This window comes from Pogoniulus pusillus, chromosome 2, assembly GCF_015220805.1.
Source record: "Pogoniulus pusillus isolate bPogPus1 chromosome 2, bPogPus1.pri, whole genome shotgun sequence".
NCBI classification, from domain to species: domain Eukaryota; kingdom Metazoa; phylum Chordata; class Aves; order Piciformes; family Lybiidae; genus Pogoniulus; species Pogoniulus pusillus.
Window position 1 is genome coordinate 49043828 of NC_087265.1, and position 18212 is coordinate 49062039.

General features: G+C 60.7%; 2 protein-coding genes across 4 annotated transcripts; one reads left to right on the forward strand and one right to left on the reverse strand.

Annotated features, from left to right (window-relative positions):
- The first annotated feature begins 1057 nt into the window (after positions 1-1057).
- On the forward strand, positions 1058-6495 carry LOC135187068 (C-X-C chemokine receptor type 2-like). Of its 3 annotated transcripts, none has more exons than XM_064165448.1 (3): positions 1058-3114; positions 3579-3724; positions 5120-6495. In XM_064165448.1, exons 2-3 carry the CDS (start codon positions 3609-3611, stop codon positions 6201-6203), a joined length of 1200 nt encoding a protein of 399 aa, XP_064021518.1. In that variant the 5' UTR covers positions 1058-3114; positions 3579-3608; the 3' UTR covers positions 6204-6495. The 3 variants fall into 3 exon arrangements, with proteins under 3 accessions (XP_064021518.1, XP_064021526.1, XP_064021508.1); XM_064165456.1 differs by having other exon boundaries at positions 3107-3724; positions 5120-5936; positions 6024-6495; XM_064165438.1 differs by having other exon boundaries at positions 3107-3724.
- A 1991-nt stretch (positions 6496-8486) lies between these two features.
- Positions 8487-14388, reverse strand: RUFY4 (RUN and FYVE domain containing 4). The gene is made up of 11 exons (XM_064166172.1): positions 14313-14388; positions 13232-13293; positions 12749-12855; positions 12286-12411; positions 11933-12039; positions 11637-11780; positions 9936-11010; positions 9753-9859; positions 9020-9166; positions 8681-8812; positions 8487-8589 (listed from the first exon to the last, which is right to left on the reverse strand). The coding sequence occupies exons 2-11, from the start codon at positions 13275-13277 to the stop codon at positions 8487-8489; spliced, it is 2094 nt and encodes a 697-aa protein (XP_064022242.1). The 5' UTR covers positions 13278-13293; positions 14313-14388.
- Positions 14389-18212: the final 3824 nt, after the last annotated feature.

The window sequence follows — 18212 nt, forward strand, 5'->3', positions numbered from 1 at the left end:
TGCGCTGGGGTGTGCTGGGGTGTGCTGGGGTGCGCTGGGGTGCGCTGGGTGCGCTGGGGTGCGCTGGGGTGCGCTGGGGTGTGCTGGGTGCGCTGGGGTGCGCTGGGCGCGCTGGGCGCGGGGTGCGCTGGGCTGCGCTGGGTGCGCTGGGTGCGCTGGGTGCGCTGGGGTGTGCTGGGTGCGCTGGGGTGTGCTGGGTGCGCTGGGGTGCGCTGGGGTGCGCTGGGTGCGCTGGGATGCGCTGGGGTGTGCTGGGTGCGCTGGGTGCGCTGGGTGCGCTGGGGTGCGCTGGGGTGCGCTGGGTGTGCTGGGCGCGGGGTGCGCTGGGGTGCGCTGGGTGCGCTGGGTGCGCTGGGGTGCGCTGGGGTGTGCTGGGGTGCGCTGGGGTGAGCTGGGGTGTGCTGGGTGCGCTGGGTGCGCTGGGGTGCGCTGGGGTGCGCTGGGGTGTGCTGGGTGCGCTGGGGTGTGCTGGGTGCGCTGGGGTGTGCTGGGTGCGCTGGGTGTGCTGGGTGCGCTGGGGTGCGCTGGGTGCGCTGGGGTGTGCTGGGTGCGCTGGGTGCGCTGGGGTGTGCTGGGTGCGCTGGGTGCGCTGGGGTGCGCTGGGTGCGCTGGGGTGTGCTGGGTGCGCTGGGGTGTGCTGGGTGCGCTGGGTGCCCTGGGGTGTGCTGGGTGCGCTGGGGTGTGCTGGGTGCGCTGGGTGCCCTGGGGTGTGCTGGGTGCGCTGGGGTGTGCTGGGTGCGCTGGGGTGTGCTGGGTGCGCTGGGTGCCCTGGGGTGTGCTGGGTGCGCTGGGGTGTGCTGGGTGCGCTGGGTGCGCTGGGTGCGCTGGGTGCGCTGGGGTGCGCTGGGTGCGCTGGGTGCCCTGGGGTGTGCTGGGTGCGCTGGGGTGCCCTGGGGTGTGCTGGGTGCCCTGGGGTGTGCTGGGTGCGCTGGGGTGTGCTGGGTGCGCTGGGTGCGCCGGGCTGCGGGGGTCTGCGGTGCGCTGGGCGCGGGGTGCGCTGGGGTGCGCTGGGGAGCGCTGGGCGCGGGGTGTGCTGGGTGCGCTGGGGTGTGCTGGGGTGTGCTGGAGTGCGCCGGGCGCGGGGTGCGCCGCGGGTACCCCCGAGGGGGCGAGCAGCGGGGGGGAGACATGTGCCGGAGAGCTGCGCGGGGTCCTGCCGGTTGGACGGGGAAGGGCTGCACCTGCGGCGCGGGGCTCCCCAAAGACAAAGCGGTGCCTCCCGAGCGTGGAATCGCTAAGGCTGGAGAAGACCTCTAAGGTCGTCAGTTCCAGCGATCACCCCTACGTCACCATGCCCACCTTCGGGGATGGCGACTCCCCCGCCTCTCTGGGCAGCCCATTCCAATCTCTAACCATTCTGTCAGTAAAGAAATGCTTCCTAATATCCAATCTAAACCTGCCCTGGCAGAACTTGAGACCATTTCCTCTCCTCCTACCGCTAGTGAGACCAGTCCCCGCCTCACCTCAGCCTCCGTTGTAAAGCACAACGAGGTCTGCCCTCCGCCTCCCCGAGACTCAATCCCCGTTCCCTCAGCTGCTTCTCATAGGAAATGTTCTCCAGACTCCTGGGCTTTGTTGCCCTTCTCTGGACACGCTCCAGCAGCTCAATGTCCTTGTAGTGAGAGGCCCAAAACTGAAGAGTGTTAGAGGTGCAGTCTCACCAGTGCCAGTTATAGATGCACCATCAACTCCCTGCTCCTGCTGGCCAAACTATTTCTGATACAAGCTGGGATGCTGTTGGCCTTCTTGGCCACCTGAGCACGCTGCTGGCTCATGTTCATACACCTGTCAACCAACATCCCCAAGTCCTTTTCTGCTGGCAGCTTTCCAGCCGTCCATCCTCAAACCTGCACGGGGTTGTTGTGACCCCAGTACAGGACCTCGCACTTGGCCTTGTTGAACCTCATGTAATTAACCTCAGCCCATCGATCCAACCTGTTCAGACCCTTTAGCAGAGCCTTCCTGCCTTCATGCAGGTCAACACACTTGCCCAATTCATGTCGTCAGCAAAGTCACTGAGTGGGCACTCAGTGGCCTCCTCCAGATCATTAATAAACACATTAAACAAGATTGCTCCCAAAACTGAGCCTCGGGGAGCAGCACTTGTGACCAGCCTCCAGTGGGATTTGATTTAATTCCAACTCCCTGACCTCTGGCAGCTGTTTAAACCATGAGCCAACAGCTTCTCTAGGACCATGCCGTGGGAGACAGTATCAAAGGCTTTGCTAAAGTCCAGGTAGACAACATCCACAGCCTTCCTCTCATCCACTCGGCAGCTCAGCTGGTCGTTGAAGGCAGGGGGTACTCCAGCTGCATGGAGATCCTCAGAGGTGTGGAGGGGTACCCCAAGGATATAGGGAAGCATGGAGGTCTCCCAGAGCATGTGCAAGAATTGGGTGCTCCAGGGATATTAAAGTCTACATAAGAGGACAATTTACAGGGTGTCCTGTAAATGGAATGATTCTGGAGTTAGGGGACACCAAAAGTGTGGAGTGCCCCCAAGAAGTGGGGATGCACTAGGGGGACTGTGAGGGTGCCCTGGAGCTGAGACCAGGGTTGCCCAAAACCTTGGAGGTGTCTCCAGAGGCGTGTCCTTGGTCTGTGATGACACCACAAGGGTACGATGGTGGCCTACAACTGTATGGGTGCTCCCAGGGAAGAGACATGCCCCCAGGAGTGTGAGGTACCCCTAAGACTGACAATCACCCTGACACTGTGGGGATGGGAGTGCTTCAAAATCTCAGTGCCAGTCTCTGCCCAGTCGGTAGGCGTGGAAACTTAGCCCACTGGTCTGCCCACCAAGCTCTGCACTCAGGGAGGCTTTGAATGGGAGCCTCACAGCCACTGGGGGCCAGAGGACAAAGTGGAGACCCCCTGGCTGGAGTCTCTGGGGTGCACCTTGGTAGGGAGGAGTGACGCACCCCTGGGTGCACCCCTGTGCCACATGCTGCCAGGTGGCCTGGGACACCCTGGGACAGGAGGGTGGCAGGGGTCTGTGGGCTGTCACTTCCCTTTCATGCTGGGAGATTTTGCAACCTTGCTTCCTCCCCCGGGCGGCATAAAGCGAGTGGTGGACGGAAGCAGCTCTGAGAGGCAGCAAGGCAGCGAGTGCAGGTGAGTGACCAGCTGGTGCGGTGACACCCCGGGGCCGGGTCTGGTCCTGCCACACTCTGTGCCAGAGCCTTTTGCGGGTGACGCCTGGATTCACCCCTGTGCCCTGTGCTTCCTGGGGAGAATCGGCTTGGGATCAGTTGAAGACCTGAGATCTAGGGAGCAGCAGAAGGGCAGCAAGCGGTGAGTTCTCGCTGGGCTCCGCTGGAGCTTTCCTCCGGCTTTGCTGTTCCTTCAGCACCCACCCGAGCCCTATCCCATGCGGAGTGGGCTGCACTGGAAGCCGTGGTGGGCAGCTCTGTCTGCACGAAGGGCTGCCTGGTGCAGAGGGGGTAGGAGGCAGCGGGTGGTGGCGCTCAGGGCCGTTGCTCAGGGTTCTTCTAGTGTGCAAAGACGCACCACGGTCCCTATGGACGTTGGCCATGGGTGCCCCGGGGAGTAGTGCCCACTCCTGTTTCCTCTCAGAGCAATGAGCCACGAGGGCACTTCCCTGTGACATGTCCTTCCTTCCTCCCCTGGAAACCCACGGGGCCACCACCCAGTTGCTGCCAGCTCTGCCAGAGTCAGGAGGAAGAATGGATGCTGCTTGCTTCCCAGCTGGGCTGGCTGCAGGGTAGGCAAGAGTAGGGCATACCCAGTCTCAGAGGAGCCCCTGTGATTTTGGAATGGGGAGGCAGAGAGAAGCAGCCAAAAATAGACTGAAGGGAAGTGCTGATGTCTGTCTCTGCTCTATTAGGGGCAGCTCTATGGCAGCTCTATTAGGGGCAACCTCCCCCCACTGGCAATATTCCCAGGCACAGTCCTGTGGGATGCTGGGGCATCACCATCTCAGCACCACTATCCCTGAGATCAGCATCCCAGAATCTCTGCAGGAGTGGATCTGGCAGAGCCAGGGAGGGATTTTTGCAGGCAGGGGCAACACCCAGCTGCAGCAGGGAACTCCTACCAGGCAGGAGGGTAGGTTCCAGGGAAAATCTGGGTACAACTGGGACCCCTTGGTACTGTGGAGACTCAGCACCTCTAAGGAGCCCTGGCATTGCTGAGCCCTGGAGGAGATGGAGGGCTCAGAAAGGAGGCAGAGGGCTGAAACAGGAATGAAACTGAAGTCCAAATCCATACTGGAAGAAGGCTGAAGCCCGATGGTTTCTGGGGAGGCAAGTGCAGAGCAGGGTGTCCTATATATGATGAGGCAGGAAGAGTGGTTGTCAGATGTGATTTCCCCATCGTGGCCAAGCACAGAGGGCATGGGGGTGCCCAGCAGAACCCAGCTCAGCAACAGGAAAACCAGTGACATAAAATATTTCCACAGCCACCTGCAAAGGGTACATCTCTTTCCATCCAGGGTGTGAAACCACTCATGCAGTGGCAGAACCAGGGAGGGGAGAAGGGCATGAAACCACTTTCAGACCTTCTCAAGACTGATCTGCCCTGGGCACCATGACCACAGCCTTGCCACTGGTTGGGGTGACAGAAGGAGCAGTTCCAGCAGTGGTGTTTGAAGGGATAGAATGACCAGAAGGAATCCAGAAGTGCTTGAAGGACTTTGGAGCTGCCTGTGGGGACCCTGAGGTGCCCAAAAAGCTCAGAGGCTTTTGAAGGGCCCAAACAAACCAGGGAGAGGCAGGCACGCTGGAAGGGCTGAGGTGTTTCCTGGAGGCATGGGATGGTGTATTGATGAGTGAGTCCCTCAACCCAGGAGCAAGTGGCCAGTCTGTGGGGAAACCCCTTCCTGCACGGGAGACAAGGAGCAGACAGAGCTGGGGTGAAGCGGCGCAGACTGATGTGTGCTGAGAGTGTCGTACAAGGAGACATAGGAGAGACAGCGTCCACCTGCAGCGCTGTCCGTTACAGGGCACAGCGTGGATACAGCAGAGCAATGCAGGGGTCTGCCTGCTGGCTGAGAGGGGACATGCAGGACAATGGAAATGCCAGGGGACTCAGAGACACTGCCACCCCTGACCCGCACCGCCCTCCCCACCCCACCCACTCATGCTGCTTTGTGCTCTAGAGTCCAAATGGAGTCCTTCTCCTTCAACGGGGATTTATCCAACATCTTTGCTCTCTACAACTACACCTATGACTACAGCACAGCCATGCCCGACACAGCCATCTCCTCCGCTCCCTGCCGGCCCGACAGCTCCGTCCTCAACAAGTATCTGGTGGTAGTGATCTACTGCCTCGTCTTCATCCTCAGCGTGCTGGGGAACGGACTGGTGGTGCTGGTGGTGACTTCCAGCCACACCAACCGCTCCGTCACTGACGTCTACCTGCTCAATCTGGCTGTGGCGGATCTGCTCTTTGCCTTCAGCCTGCCACTCTGGGCTGCCTACCGAGCCCACGAGTGGGTCTTTGGCACTGTGATGTGCAAAGCCATCTCTGTGCTGCAGGAGGCCAACTTCTATAGTGGCATTCTGCTCCTGGCCTGCATCAGTGTGGACCGCTACCTGGCCATTGTCTATGCCACCAGGGCTGCCACTGAGAAGAGGCACTGGGTGAAGTTTGTCTGCTTGGCCATCTGGGTCTTCTCCATGCTGCTGTCCCTGCCCGTGCTGCTCTTCCGCGAGGCTTTCAGCTCCCCCAGCAACGGCACCGTGTGCTACGAGCGCATCGGCGAGGAGGACACGGCCAAGTGGCGAGTGGTGCTGCGGGTCCTGCCGCAGACCTTCGGCTTCCTCCTGCCCCTCCTCGTCATGCTCTTCTGCTACGGCGTCACCATCCACACCCTCTTGCAGACCAAGAACGCCCAGAAGCAGCGGGCCATGAAGGTCATCTTTGCTGTGGTGCTTGTCTTCCTGGTGTGCTGGCTGCCCTACAACATCACGTTGGTGAGCGACACCCTCATGAGGACACGGGCCATCGCTGAGACCTGCGAGAGGAGGAGCCGCATTGACACAGCCCTCTCTGTCACACAGGTTCTGGGCTTCGCCCACAGCTGCATCAACCCCATCATCTATGCCTTCATTGGGCAGAAGTTCCGCAACAGCTTTCTCAAGATCCTGGCACAGCGTGGCATCATCAGCAAGGATGCCGTGGCCCGCTATGGCCGTGCCTCCTATGCCTCCACCTCTGGCAACACCTCCACCACCCTCTGAACCCTACCAGGACCTGATTTTTGCAGCTTCTCTCAGGTCCTAACACCCCACACACCCCTGCATCCTTGCCCACACCCTGGAAGGCAGGTAACGATGCCACAGGGCTGAAGGTGTCACCAGTGGATGCTGAACATGGCTGGAAGGGAGACTGGGTAGAGGGAGGTTTGGATACCATTGCTAAGGGAGTGATACCAAGTACCAGCCACCATCTTCACTCTTGTGGGTACAGCCTGTGACTCTGGAGACCCTGCTGTGGGGATGGAGTTCATGGCCAGTGGCCATTCAGCAATAAAGGAGTTGGTGAGTTGATCGCCCAGGTCTGGCTCCTCTTTGGCACAGGGAGGGTGTCCCGATCTGGAAGTCAAGAAGGAGATCATAGAATCATAGAATCAGTCAGGGTTGGAAGGGACCACAACAATCATCTAGTTACAAATGCCCTGCCATGGCCAGGGACACCCTACCCTAGATCAGGCTGCCCACAGCCTCATCCAGCCTGGCCTTAAACACCTAATGAGATGAAGTTCTTTAGAACATTCCCATGAGTGAAATTAAGACACAAACGAGGTCATGTATCAAGATGAGACCATTTATTACTTAGAAATAAAACAGAGAAAGAAGGAAAAGAAAAGGGAGAGAGGAAGAGAGAATGGAGAGAGACAGAACGAAGAGAGAGAGAATGAAGAGAGAGCAGGAGAGATCATTGCCACCCTGTGGTCTTTCTGTGGTGGTGGTAAGATGCTCCTCGGCTGTTGCCTCCAGCCTGAGGTGTCCCAGGTGGCATTCCCCTCACTAAGCTGGCATAGCTCAGGGGTTTTATGCTGTTCTTGGTCATTCCTCATAGCTCCACCTGGCCCATACCCTAGTCACATTACAGTGCATGTGTGACTTCCAGGTGTGCTGTCTCTTTGGGCAGAACTGACTCGTCAGATGGGTCCTTCACAGTGCTCTTACCTCTGTTGAGAGCCCTGTCACATTCTCAATGTAACCATCACGTTCACAAGGTGACTTAGATTCAGAGGAGGATTCCTACAGAGGAGGACAGTGGGCCAGGTCTGGGGCACATCTTCAGGGATGTGCTCCCTCCTTTGGTGGGGTGCCATCTGAGCCTGGCAGAGTGTGGGTAACACTGCTTCCAGGCCACGGAATGGATGTGGCCCAAGAAGCTACTGCCGAGTTTAGCATCCTGTACATCCCCAGAGGAGACCCAAATTTGGGTCTTGGTCCTTACAGCCACCCAGGTAGGCCCTGGCACTGGCCTTGTGTGAGAGTCTCCTCACGGTGTCTGTCCTAGTTGGGCACAAAGCCACACTCCTCCTGATCCCCAGAGAAGCAAATCACTGCCAGATCCCTGGGCAACTGCTTGCTGACACTGAGCCAGGCCTGTGACCCCTGCTTGAAGGGTGCTGGCACCCGGGGTGCCTCTTGCTCTCCTGGTGGCAGGATGTCGTTGTGCAAAGGGCTGGGAACCTGTCTGTTACACAACCAGGGTGTTTCCGCCCTGGCTTGGGCAACTGAGACTGGCACCGGTGTGGGGCAGAGGGGCCGAAGATTGGGCTGTGACCCTGCTAGGGTCTCTCCTGCCACCCAGTGTACCAGGCATCAGAATTGTCTGCCCCAGTGTGCCAAAGCATCCCTCCACGAGGGTCTCATGCTGCTCCCCCATCTCCTCTGCTGCAGGCTCACAGGGGTCTTTATCCAGGGGGCATCGGTGGGTGCCAGGTGTGTGGTAGTTCACGAGTGGGTACAGGTGTTGTGGACACCTGTGCAAGGAGCCCTAGAGACTCGGGGCTGGGCAGGGCCAATGGGGGTGCCAGACAGGGACAGCCCATCACCTTTGCATTTGGGAAACCTCTTGCCCAATCGGTTCCTTGCAGCCTGGCAGGAAGCTGAGGGCATTAGCAAAGAGCTACCTCCCTTGCCTGACGCTGCCTCCCTGCTGCACGATGAGGCGGATGGTGGCTCAGCCTGGCTGCAGCTGGGACACCTTTGTCTGAGTGGTTCCCCACCAAGAGGGCTCAGGCTCCCCGGTGCCAGCATTCCTCTGTCCCACACTCAGCCGAGGGGTTCAATCTGCTGTCAACCAAGAGACGAGATGGGAGCCACCGTGGTAGCAGGAGAGGATTTCTTTCCTGTCTCTGGACCAGCCGCAAGAAAGACACATCTCAGACCCAAAGCGCTGAGCTGCAGGATCTGCCTGCAGGCCCCAGATGTCTGGGTCCCCGGAAAGTTCCAGAGGAGGCAGCCAAAGCAGAGGGTGTCCCGGGCACCGCGTGAGGTGCCAGCTCATGGAGCCTGTGAGTGCCCGTGCTGGTAGCAAAGCAGGCAGCAGCGCCCTTGCTTCCCCACGTCCACGGAACACGCTGGGCACACCTTGCCTTGACACAGCCTGTCAAGGGAGCAGACAGTGAGAGCTGTGCCGCCCCAGGGCCATGTCTGTCCCCCGTCCAGTGCCCTCCCCGCCGCCGGCGGTAGCCCACCTGCAGCTGTAGCGCCGGGAGAGGAGGCGGAAATCCTTGCGGCAGCAGGCACACAGCCCCGCACCGCGCTGCGCCGCGCCGGCGGCTGGCGGCTCAATGCCCTCCGTCTTCTGCCACAGGGCATCCTTCTCCCTGGGGGAGGGGGGGCAGGTCAGCCTCGGCAGGAGCGTGCCCGGCAGTGGGAGCTGAGGAGCACAGCCTGGCACCCCAGACCCAAAGCGGGCGCCTGAGGGCGGCAAGTGGCATTTGCCTGGGCTCTGGTGCCCTCCTCTGGACAAAGGGGTTTGGGGCTTGATGCTCGCGTGTGGCCCCACAGTGGTGCGGCCCCAGGGCTCTCACCGCAGCAGCTCCAGCAGCCGCCCCTTCATGTCACGGATGAGCTCCTGCTGCCGCGCCTGCTCAGCACCACGCGTGGCCTCCCGCTCCAGGTTCTCCTTCTGTGCTCGCTGCAGTGCTGACGCCCAGCGCTCCCCATCCTGCCGTGCCCTGGTGCAGAGCAACGGAGCGATGGTGCCCCTGTCTCTCGGCTGGTCATCTCTCCATCCTTCTATCCACCCATCAGTCCTTCCATCCATCCCTCTGCTGCCTATCCGCCCCTAAGAAGGCTCCCCATCCCCACAGCAACTTATCCATTTCCCAGCTCTTCATCTGTCCTTCCCAACCCCTGCTGTTATGGCCTTCTGCCCACTCATCCATCCACACATGCCAAATTCATCCCTCTGTTCCCTCATCCACTTGTCCTAATTTCACCCCTCCACCCCTCCATGCTCCTGCCCTTCAACTTCTGCATCCCACATTCATGTCTCCATCCACCCTTCCATCCTTCCATCCATCTACTCACCCCAAATTCATCCTGCCACTCCTCTGCCCACCACCCCCTCCACCTACCTGTCCACCTCCAAACTGACACCTCCCCCTGCCCTCTCTCCTAAAATTCTGCCCTCCCTCTTCCTGCCCATCCTCAGGTGCTGCTCCCCTCAGTCCAAGTGGAGCACCATGAGGGGTCCCAGGGGAAACTCCATGTCTCCACTCTGGGGCTGTGGGTGGTGAGAGCTGGTGGTCTCTGCCCGACCTGCTGAGCTGTTCCTGCAGCCGTGCCACCTCGTGCTGCTGGGCCTGGAACTGATGCTGGCTCTGCTGGGCCTCTTTCCGTGCTGTGGCAGCCAGGGTGGCCAAACGCTGCAGGAGAGCAACAGCTCAGCTCCCACCCCCTGACCTCCCACCACACAATGGGATCCCCTTGGGCTTCTCATACCATGGCCATGCTGGTGGCTGTAGTGGGCTTCTCCTCTGCCTGGTGGTCCAGTAGGGGCTCCTGGGGACCATGGGCAAGCTCCAGTGCCTGTCGTAACACGTTCTCAATGGTGCCCACTTCATGCAGGGTACTGGCATCATCCAGTGTGTCTGTCTGTCCCACAGCTGCCAGTGCTGCCTGACAGTCCTGCAGGCGTGAAGCCAGTGCTGCCACCTCTGCCAGTGCCCCAGCCAGCTGGGCACCTCGCTCCTCCGCCACTTCTCGCCAGGCCTGCGCCTCCTCCTGTGCTTGTGCTAGCGCCCCTGGTTCCCCTGCTGCCACTGCCTCTGCCAGTGCCTGCTCCAGGAACAGGTTGGTCTCCCTTAGTGCCTCAGCCTCACATGCCTGCAGCTGGGCTTGCTGGGCACTGCTCTCCTCCTGATGCTGGTTCCGACGCTTCTCCTGTGCCAATTGGGCTGCCAGTGCCTGCAGTGCAGCTTCCTGCTGCCCCAGCTTGGTCTGCAGCCTGGACACCAGCACCTGCAGAGATGCCTCTGTCCCACCTGGCTGCCTGCACCCTGGTGGCGGGGAGCCTGGCATGCAGCCCGTGGTGGGTGGTGTCGATGTGCCAGGCTCCCAATCACCAGAGGTCTGGGGTGCTTTGCCAATGCTGCGTGCATCCTCCAGCTCCTCTACATCCACATCCTTCAGATCCTTCTCATCCTCCTGCAATTCTTCTTCATCCTTTTCTTCCATATCCTCTTCCAGCGCCACATCCTGCACCTCCACTTCCTCCTCCTCCTCCTCTTCATTTTCTTTCTCTTCCTGATCCCTCACCTTTTCTTCATCTTTCTCTTCCATATCCTTCTTCCAGTCCACATCCTCCACATCTCTTTCCACATCCTCCACCTCTACACTTTCAGTGCGTAGGGCAGCCAAGGTGGGGGGACACAGGTGAGCTGGCACTCCATGGGGTGCTGTGGTGGGATGGTTGATGCTACTGGGACACTCATGCACCACAGTGCTGGTATCATCTTTCTGTGGGGCAGTCTTTACTGGGCTGCTTCCTGCCACCCAACTGGGCCGTACCAGTGTCCTAGAAGGGACAGGGCACTGAAGGCCACTGGGTAAAAGCTAGGGTGAGCAGTGTGCTGCCACCCTCCCTCATGGCTCACTGGACACAGAGACAGAGAGACTAGCAGGGCTGGTGACATTGGGTGGTACCTGGTGACAGGGCACCAGGGATGCTTGTGCCACCACCTGGTGGTGGCAGGGGTGATCTGGGGGGATGCACAAGTGTGCAAGCAGAAGAAGAGGCATGAGTGTGCTGGAGCAGCTGTGGCCATGAGTGCCCCCCTGCAAGTATGGCTAGAGGCAAGGATGTGCATGCACACACTCATGCCCCCTTGCCTTGGACATCAGTGTCACAGTGTTGCAGCAGACCTGTGCCTGGGCATATACTTGCCAGAGGATGGCCATAGGTGTGTGTGCGTGTATGCATGGTATGGTCACAAGCATGGGCATGGCATACATGCTGTCATGGATGTCTGCTTCCCTGGCACTGTGCATGAAAGTTGGGGTGCCACATGGGATCTGGGCTGGGGTGCAGTGCCTGTGTGCTGCTCTGCGATGCTGAGCCCCAGGTACCCCTAATGCTCCTGATGCCCTTGGCCTTCCCGATGCCACAGATGCACCCAGTGCCCTCCTCTTCCCCAGGCTCACTCAGAGAACATGGGCCAGGCAGTGTCCAGGTCAGCTCTGTGCAGGGCCAGGTGGAAGGTGACGCTGTCCAACTCGTAGAGGCTGCTTAGGATCTCCACCCGGTGCTGGGGGCTGAGGAAGGGGCTGCGAGCATAGTACCACTCACTGCAAACACAAACCAGGCTCACATACCCACTGCGCACTGGGTGGGCACTGCACTTGCAGCACCCTTACTGATGGGTGCTACAGGACACTGCCCGCTCTGGCCAAGGCTTTCACCACTCTGACCACCCCCTCCCCGTGAGCCCTGCTCTCACCGGAGGTTCTCCGGGTCTAGGAGACAGAGCTGCAGGGACTCTGCCAGCTGTCGGTGAACCAGGCAGTACCGCAGGAAGGCTCGGCCCCTGCCCACGGCAGTCTTCAGCTGTGGGGAGAGGAGGTTATCCAGCCCTGCCATGACAGCTTGTCCCCATGTGCTTCTCCCAAGCCCTTGCAGGGGCAAAGAGGTGCCAAAGGCCAGGGTTAAGAGCAGCAGGGACCCCAAAGAGGGGAAAATCCTTTACAGCACCCGTGGGTGAGTCCTCAGTGCCCAAGTGAGTGTGTGTATGCCCGTGAAGAAGCAGAAAAACATGCCTCTGAGCCCCCAGGAGCCCTGCCAGCCTGCGCCCACCTTGTCCAGAGAGGTGACGAAGCGAACACCTGCGTGCTCCTGCCGGCACCGTGCCAGGGCCTGGCACAAGAAGTCCCAATAGTCCTTACGCTGCCCAAAGAAGCTCCTCTTCTCCTTCAGGTCGAACTGACAGAAACACAAGCTTGGACTGGCTTGTTTGCAGCCATCTCTTATCCTCCCAGACTGTGTCCTGTGGGGCTGCAATGGGGACAGCTCCCCCAGCACAGCAGGGCCCAGAGCTCCCTGGCTGTCTGCTCTGAGCTGTCCCCATGCCTCAGTTTCCCCTTTGCAGTGTGTGCATGTGGATGTGTGTGAGCCTGATTTGGATGCTCACGTGGCAAGAGATGCCCAGGGCCAGACAATGCTGGCTAGAGTTATTCCACCTGCCCAGGGCTAGTGCTCCTCTCAGCTCTCATTTAGGAAACTGAGGCAGGGAACGGTGGGGGCAGAGGAGTGGCAGTACCTGGAGGAGGAATTCCAGCTGGGCACAGAGGCTGTGCAGCTCCCGACTCCCATCTGTCACTGGCATGTTCTGCTCTCTGTAGCTGTGGTTCAGCTCGGCCACAGTCTCTGCAGGATGGCATGGCTGAGCTGGCATGGCCTCCTCTGGGCAGCAGGCACCCTGTCTCATCCCATCCCCCTCCCACTGACTCCTGTCTCTGGGGATTTTTGGCAGTGGGCAAAAGAGGAACCTGCCCTGGGATGAAACAGGAGAGCAGGAAGAGAGAGTGGCGCAGGCACCCACTGCGTGCTGCTGGTCTCCTGGGGCTGGCAGGAAGGATGGGAGCAGTTGGGAGTGGCAAGGTTGGCACTGGGATGCTCTTAACCACCCCCAGCAGTGATGGGGTGGGTGCGAGAAGGGTGCAGGCATGGCCAGGGTGAGATATGCCATGCAGGGGACAGCTGGCAGAAGGCACTTTGGCAGGAGACAGGCTGGCACACTTACTCTGCAGGTCCTTGATGATGCGGTTGAGCTCCCCCTTCCCTGCCATGGCTGTCCCTGGGACTCTGCAATGACAGAGGCAGTGATAAGTGCCAGGTTGGCACTCATCTGGCACTCCCAAACTCCATGCCCCAGGAAGAGGGTCTGTCCTGCTAGCTCCATCCCAGAGCTGCCTGCTGTTAAGGTAAGAGAAGCTGGGCTCAGGCACACTCTTTCCCTGCCCATGTGCCCCCACTACATGGAGTAGGGAGGATGGTGTGGGCAAAGGTATTATCCTGTATCACCTTAGCTGTCCAGGTGCCCTGTTCCAAATTGCTCCCAGGCTTTGCCCTCACACTGTGCCCTGCCTCTGTCTCCGTTCCTTGCGGGGGGGGGTGGGTGGGGGGGTGGGTGTCCTGAGGCTGAGACCCCCACTCCAGTGTGCCCCTGTCCCCATCCCTCAGGATTCAGGATGTGGGTTTTGCGTGAGGGAAGTGGTGCCTTTGCTTTTGCACTCGCTTCCCTTGCTCACACCACGGACAGGGGAGGCGGTCCCAGTTTGGGCAGGGAAGGGGGTGAGGGCACACAGTCCATGAGATGTAGCTTTGCAGACTCAGCTCCCCCTCAAGCAGAGCCCCCTGGCACAGCACAATACCCACTGGATTGGTGCAGGCTCTAGGGTGTGCATTGTCGGGGGGGGCTGGCGGGGGCACAATGCAGCAAAGTGGATTTGCAGAGTGGTTAAGTGGCAGCCTGGGGACAGAGTGAGGGATGGTGCCCATGGAGGTGGCAGATCTGGGGATTGTCACCACAGGAGGTGGCTGGGCACAGGGCTGGGGAGCACAAATGTGTGCATGGGAGTGTGCACAGCATGGGGGGTGTGCTCACAGGAGCATATGCAGCCAAGCGTGTCCAAGCATGCCTGAGAGTGCATGAGTGCCCTCCGTGCCCTGCCATGGCAGAGTGGCTTGCTGGGCAGAGCAGCACTCGGGACTGGATGGCAGGATTCCTATCCCAGTGCCCTTGGGTGACCTTGGATGAGCTATCTTCCCTCCTGCCCACCCTGCCCGTGCCTCGCTTTTGCCTGGGAAGAGGAGCCCCTTACCTGTGGTCAGGAGTGGTGGGGTGCCCCGAGGAGCTCGCTGGGTGCTGGAAGGATGCTGGTGTGTCCTCTCACCCCCCACATCCACCCACACCGTGCCTGCGTGCTTCTCCTTTTGTATGCTGGCAGGAGGAAGTGTGGGAGATCAGGGGGCCCGCAGGAGCCACCCCTCAGCCCACCACACATCCTATCCAGCACTACCACTTGGTCTCTCAGCACACAGCTCCTCGGTTTGGAGAATGCCAGTTTTGGGGAGGGGGTCAGCAAGACTGGTTCCCCTGTGCAGCCCCTGCGGAGAAGGAGGAAGGACAGTGCCAGGTTTGGGTGGGAGCCTGGGTGCCCTCCCATGGGAACGAGCTTGGGAATGCTTTGAGGGACCCCCTTCGGGTTTTTGGGAAGGGATTCTGGGATCCATACCCAACTAAGAGCAGACAGCAACACCCCCAGGGCAGCAGCCCCTAGCACAGAGCCCCTCTCTCCCATGTACAGCAGCCTCCAGCAGCAACAGCCCCTGGGCACAGACTCCTCCCAGGAGCTACAACCCGTACCAGAAATGCCCACAGCCCACCCCACCGGGCAACTACCCCTACATGGGGGCTGTGCCCAGAGTCTGAATGCAAACTTCCTGGGTGCCCTGGGCAAGCCCCACCCCTTTGCTCTCTGTGCCTGGTAGGGCCTCTGCCTAGCAGTGCCCCTCAGCTACTGTGGCTGAACCCCTTTGCTCTGCTAGCTCCATCCTGTGGGCTCCTTTCGGGGTGGGGACTAAATCCCTGTTGGGAGGGCTGGGGTGATGTCAGCTTGCCCCCTCAATGCCAGGCACGGGAAACCACTGCCAATCCACCACCCACCACCTCTGGTTTGGTCACTGTCCTTGGCGATGCCCACCTGCCCCCCACTGTCCCTTAGGACACCCACTGCCCCTACCTGTGCCACCCTGGGGCCCTTCCCTCGATCAAGCCTCGGCTCTGCCCCAAAGTGAAAGCAGGAAGTGATGCTGAGCAGCAGCCTGGCCCTCCCTGCACCCTCCTTGCTCCCAGGGGGGTTGCTGGGCCGTGGGGTGCTCCTGAGCAGCTGAGGGGCATAGGAGAGCTGGTGATGGTGACTCATAGCCTCACATCACCCTCTTGCCCTGTGCCATCCTGCAGTGGGTGGTGCTGTGAGCACAGAGCACAGCACCTTACACTAGATGGGGGGCGATAGGGTGTTGGGGAGGCAGCACAGCATTGGCCCACTGTGCTGGAGAAGGATGCCTCTGTGCGTGTGCCAGGCTGTGTGTGTGTAACAGGCTGTGTGTGCCAGGCTGTGTGTGTGACAGGCTGCATGTGTGCCAGGCTGTGTGTGTGCCAGGCTGTGTGTGTGCCAGGATGTATGTGTGTAACAGGCTGTGTGTGCCAGGCTGTGTGTGTGACAGGCTGTGTGTAACAGGCTGTGTGTGCCAGGCTGTGTGTGTGCCAGGCTCTGTGTGTGCCAGGCTGCGTGTGTGCCAGGCTGTGTGTAACAGGCTGTGTGTGACAGGCTGTGTGTGTGACAGGCTGTGTGTGTGACAGGCTGCATGTGTGCCAGGCTGTGTGTGTGACAGGCTGTGTGTGCCAGGCTGCATGTGTGCCAGGCTGTGTGTGTGACAGGCTGTGTGTGTGACAGGCTGTGTGTGACAGGCTGTGTGTGTGCCAGGCTGTGTGTGTGACAGGCTGTGTGTAACAGGCTGTGTGTGTGCCAGGCTGTGTGTGTGACAGGCTGTGTGTGTGCCAGGCTGTGTGTGACAGGCTGCATGTGTGCCAGGCTGTGTATGTGACAGGCTGCGTGTGTGACAGGCTGCATGTGTGACAGGCTGCATGTGTGACAGGCTGTGTGTGTGACAGGCTGCATGTGTGCCAGGCTGTGTATGTGACAGGCTGTGTGTGTGACAGGCTGCATGTGTGACAGGCTGTGTGTGTGACAGGCTGCATGTGTGCCAGGCTGCATGTGTGCCAGGCTGTGTGTGATAGGCTGTGTGTGCCAGGCTGTGTGTGTGCCAGGCTGTGTGTGATAGGCTGTGTGTGCCAGGCTGCATGTGTGCCAGGCTGTGTGTGTGCCAGGCTGTGTGTGTGACAGGATGTGTGTGTAACAGGCTGTGTGTGTGCCAGGCTGCGTGTGTGACAGGCTGTGTGTGCCAGGCTGTGTGTGCACCCGTGCAGACACAAGCCATACAGCTGGCAGCTGTGGGTGGCACTGCGGAGCCCTGGCAGAGCGGTCCCCGTCCCTCCCCAGGCGAGGGCCAGGCAGGAGCTGTCGGGGGCTAGAGGGGCGCAGCAGCCGCCCGCCCGCCCGTCCTTGGCGCGGGCGCAATTCAATTAACGAGGACTGGCTCTGCTGCAGCGCAGCCAATAAAGCTAATGGCCCTGCACAGGCCTGGTGCTGCCCGGGGAGGGGGGGGCCAGGGGCCATCTGCTAATTAAAAGGGGGTGGCGGATGAGGGAGCCAGTGGTGATGTCACCTTCTTCATGCTTCTGAAGCGGGGAGGCCTTAACCTGGCAGACCCTGCCCTTCAGAACAAAGGTGCCAGGCAAGGCTGGGTTGGAAAGCTGTGAAGTATGAGGGACCCTCTGAACTCCCTACCCCCCGCACCCCACCCTGGTGCTGCCACTCCTTAGGAGCCATCCTGAGGCAAATGCAATTAGCATCCAGGCCTGGCAGTGCCGCTGCCCACGCTTGGCACCAGCAGCCGCCCCACAGGGACAGATACTTGCCCAGCATCACCACGGCATCGTGGCAGCATCTAGGGGTACAGCAGCCAGCCTCCCTTGGCACCACCCTGATGGATGCAGGAGGGATATGATGTCCCTGGTGCAGCTGCAGAATGGGATGCACCTTGACCCCCTGCTCTGCATAAGCCCAGTGGCAGAGTTGGGGTGCATGGGACTGAGTCAGGGTGTCCTGTGGTGAGGAGTGTGCCTGGGCAGAACTGTACCCACAGCACAGTGCATCACCCAGACACCCTCTGGGGGAAGGACCCTGCTGCAGGAGGCATTTGACAGGAGGGTCCATGAAGGCTCCTGGGAAGGAGAGAGACTTGGTGGAGCACCAGAAGGGCTGGCAGAGGGGCAGAGAAGCCCCTCCATGTGCAGAGACTGCCTTTTAGGGCTTGGGACGAGCAGGGCATGCTGGAGGGAAACTGAGGCTGATGAAAGGAAGGAGAGGATGTCGCAGGTTAAATTGTGATCGCACTCGGGCATCTGGGCTCCTCCACCCCCAAATCAGAGGTGGCTGGAGGCAGGGACTCAGTTAAGTGTCTGTCATCCACCCCAGGGCGGGCAGGCGGCGAGCCCAGGGGGTGCCAAGCCCCGAACCCTGTGTGCGGGGAGGAGGAGGAGGAGGGAGAGGGGAAAGGAGAAGGGGGAGGAGGAGGAGGGGGAGCGTGTCGGAGCTGGCTCCCACCCAAGCACTGCAGGACATGGGCGGGCACGGTGCTCTCTGCCTGGCTGCCAGCGCGCAGGCGACGCTGGGGGACCGGCGGGGGGGGACAGGGCCCGGTGGGACCGCAGCCCCCCAGCTCATCGCCGCACGGCCCCGTGCCCGCCTCCGGGCATCTCCTGGGCACTGAGCGGGCACCGGAGCTTCTTGCAGCCAGGGCGACCACGGCTGGGTTTGGCTGCCCCCACGAGAGTGCCCTGAGCGGGGTTCGGCCCCTGCAACCTGCCCGCGGCCGGCCTGGTGACCCCCGGGCAGGGGCACCATGACCCGGTTGAGCTGGTGCTTTGCCACCTTGGTTCGCTGGGGAAAGTCCTTGGTGTCCTGCCTCCTGCCCCTCCGCGCCTGCCGCCGCCGGGAGGTAAGCAGGCACCGCTGCACGGCGCTAGGGTCAGGGTCTGCAGGGGAGGGGGGCACGGAGATGGGACGGAATCCGGGGAGGGCAAGGGAATGGGG

What these genes read in the sequence shown, in the direction of transcription:
- LOC135187068 (XM_064165448.1), top strand. Translation starts at nt 3,609, where the DNA reads ATGTCCTTCCTTCCTCCCCTGGAAACCCACGGGGCCACCACCCAGTTG. An exon ending in CCAGCTGGGCTGGCTGCAGG is followed by an intron (nt 3,725 to 5,119) that starts GTAGGCAAGAGT and finishes TTTGTGCTCTAG; the next exon opens with AGTCCAAATGGAGTCCTTCT.
- RUFY4 (XM_064166172.1), bottom strand. Translation starts at nt 13,277, where the DNA reads ATGGCAGGGAAGGGGGAGCTCAACCGCATCATCAAGGACCTGCAGA. An exon ending in CTAGACCCGGAGAACCTCCG is followed by an intron (nt 11,781 to 11,932) that starts GTGAGAGCAGGG and finishes TTGTGTTTGCAG; the next exon opens with TGAGTGGTACTATGCTCGCA. An exon ending in CTGCAGGAACAGCTCAGCAG is followed by an intron (nt 9,167 to 9,752) that starts GTCGGGCAGAGA and finishes GCTCTGCACCAG; the next exon opens with GGCACGGCAGGATGGGGAGC.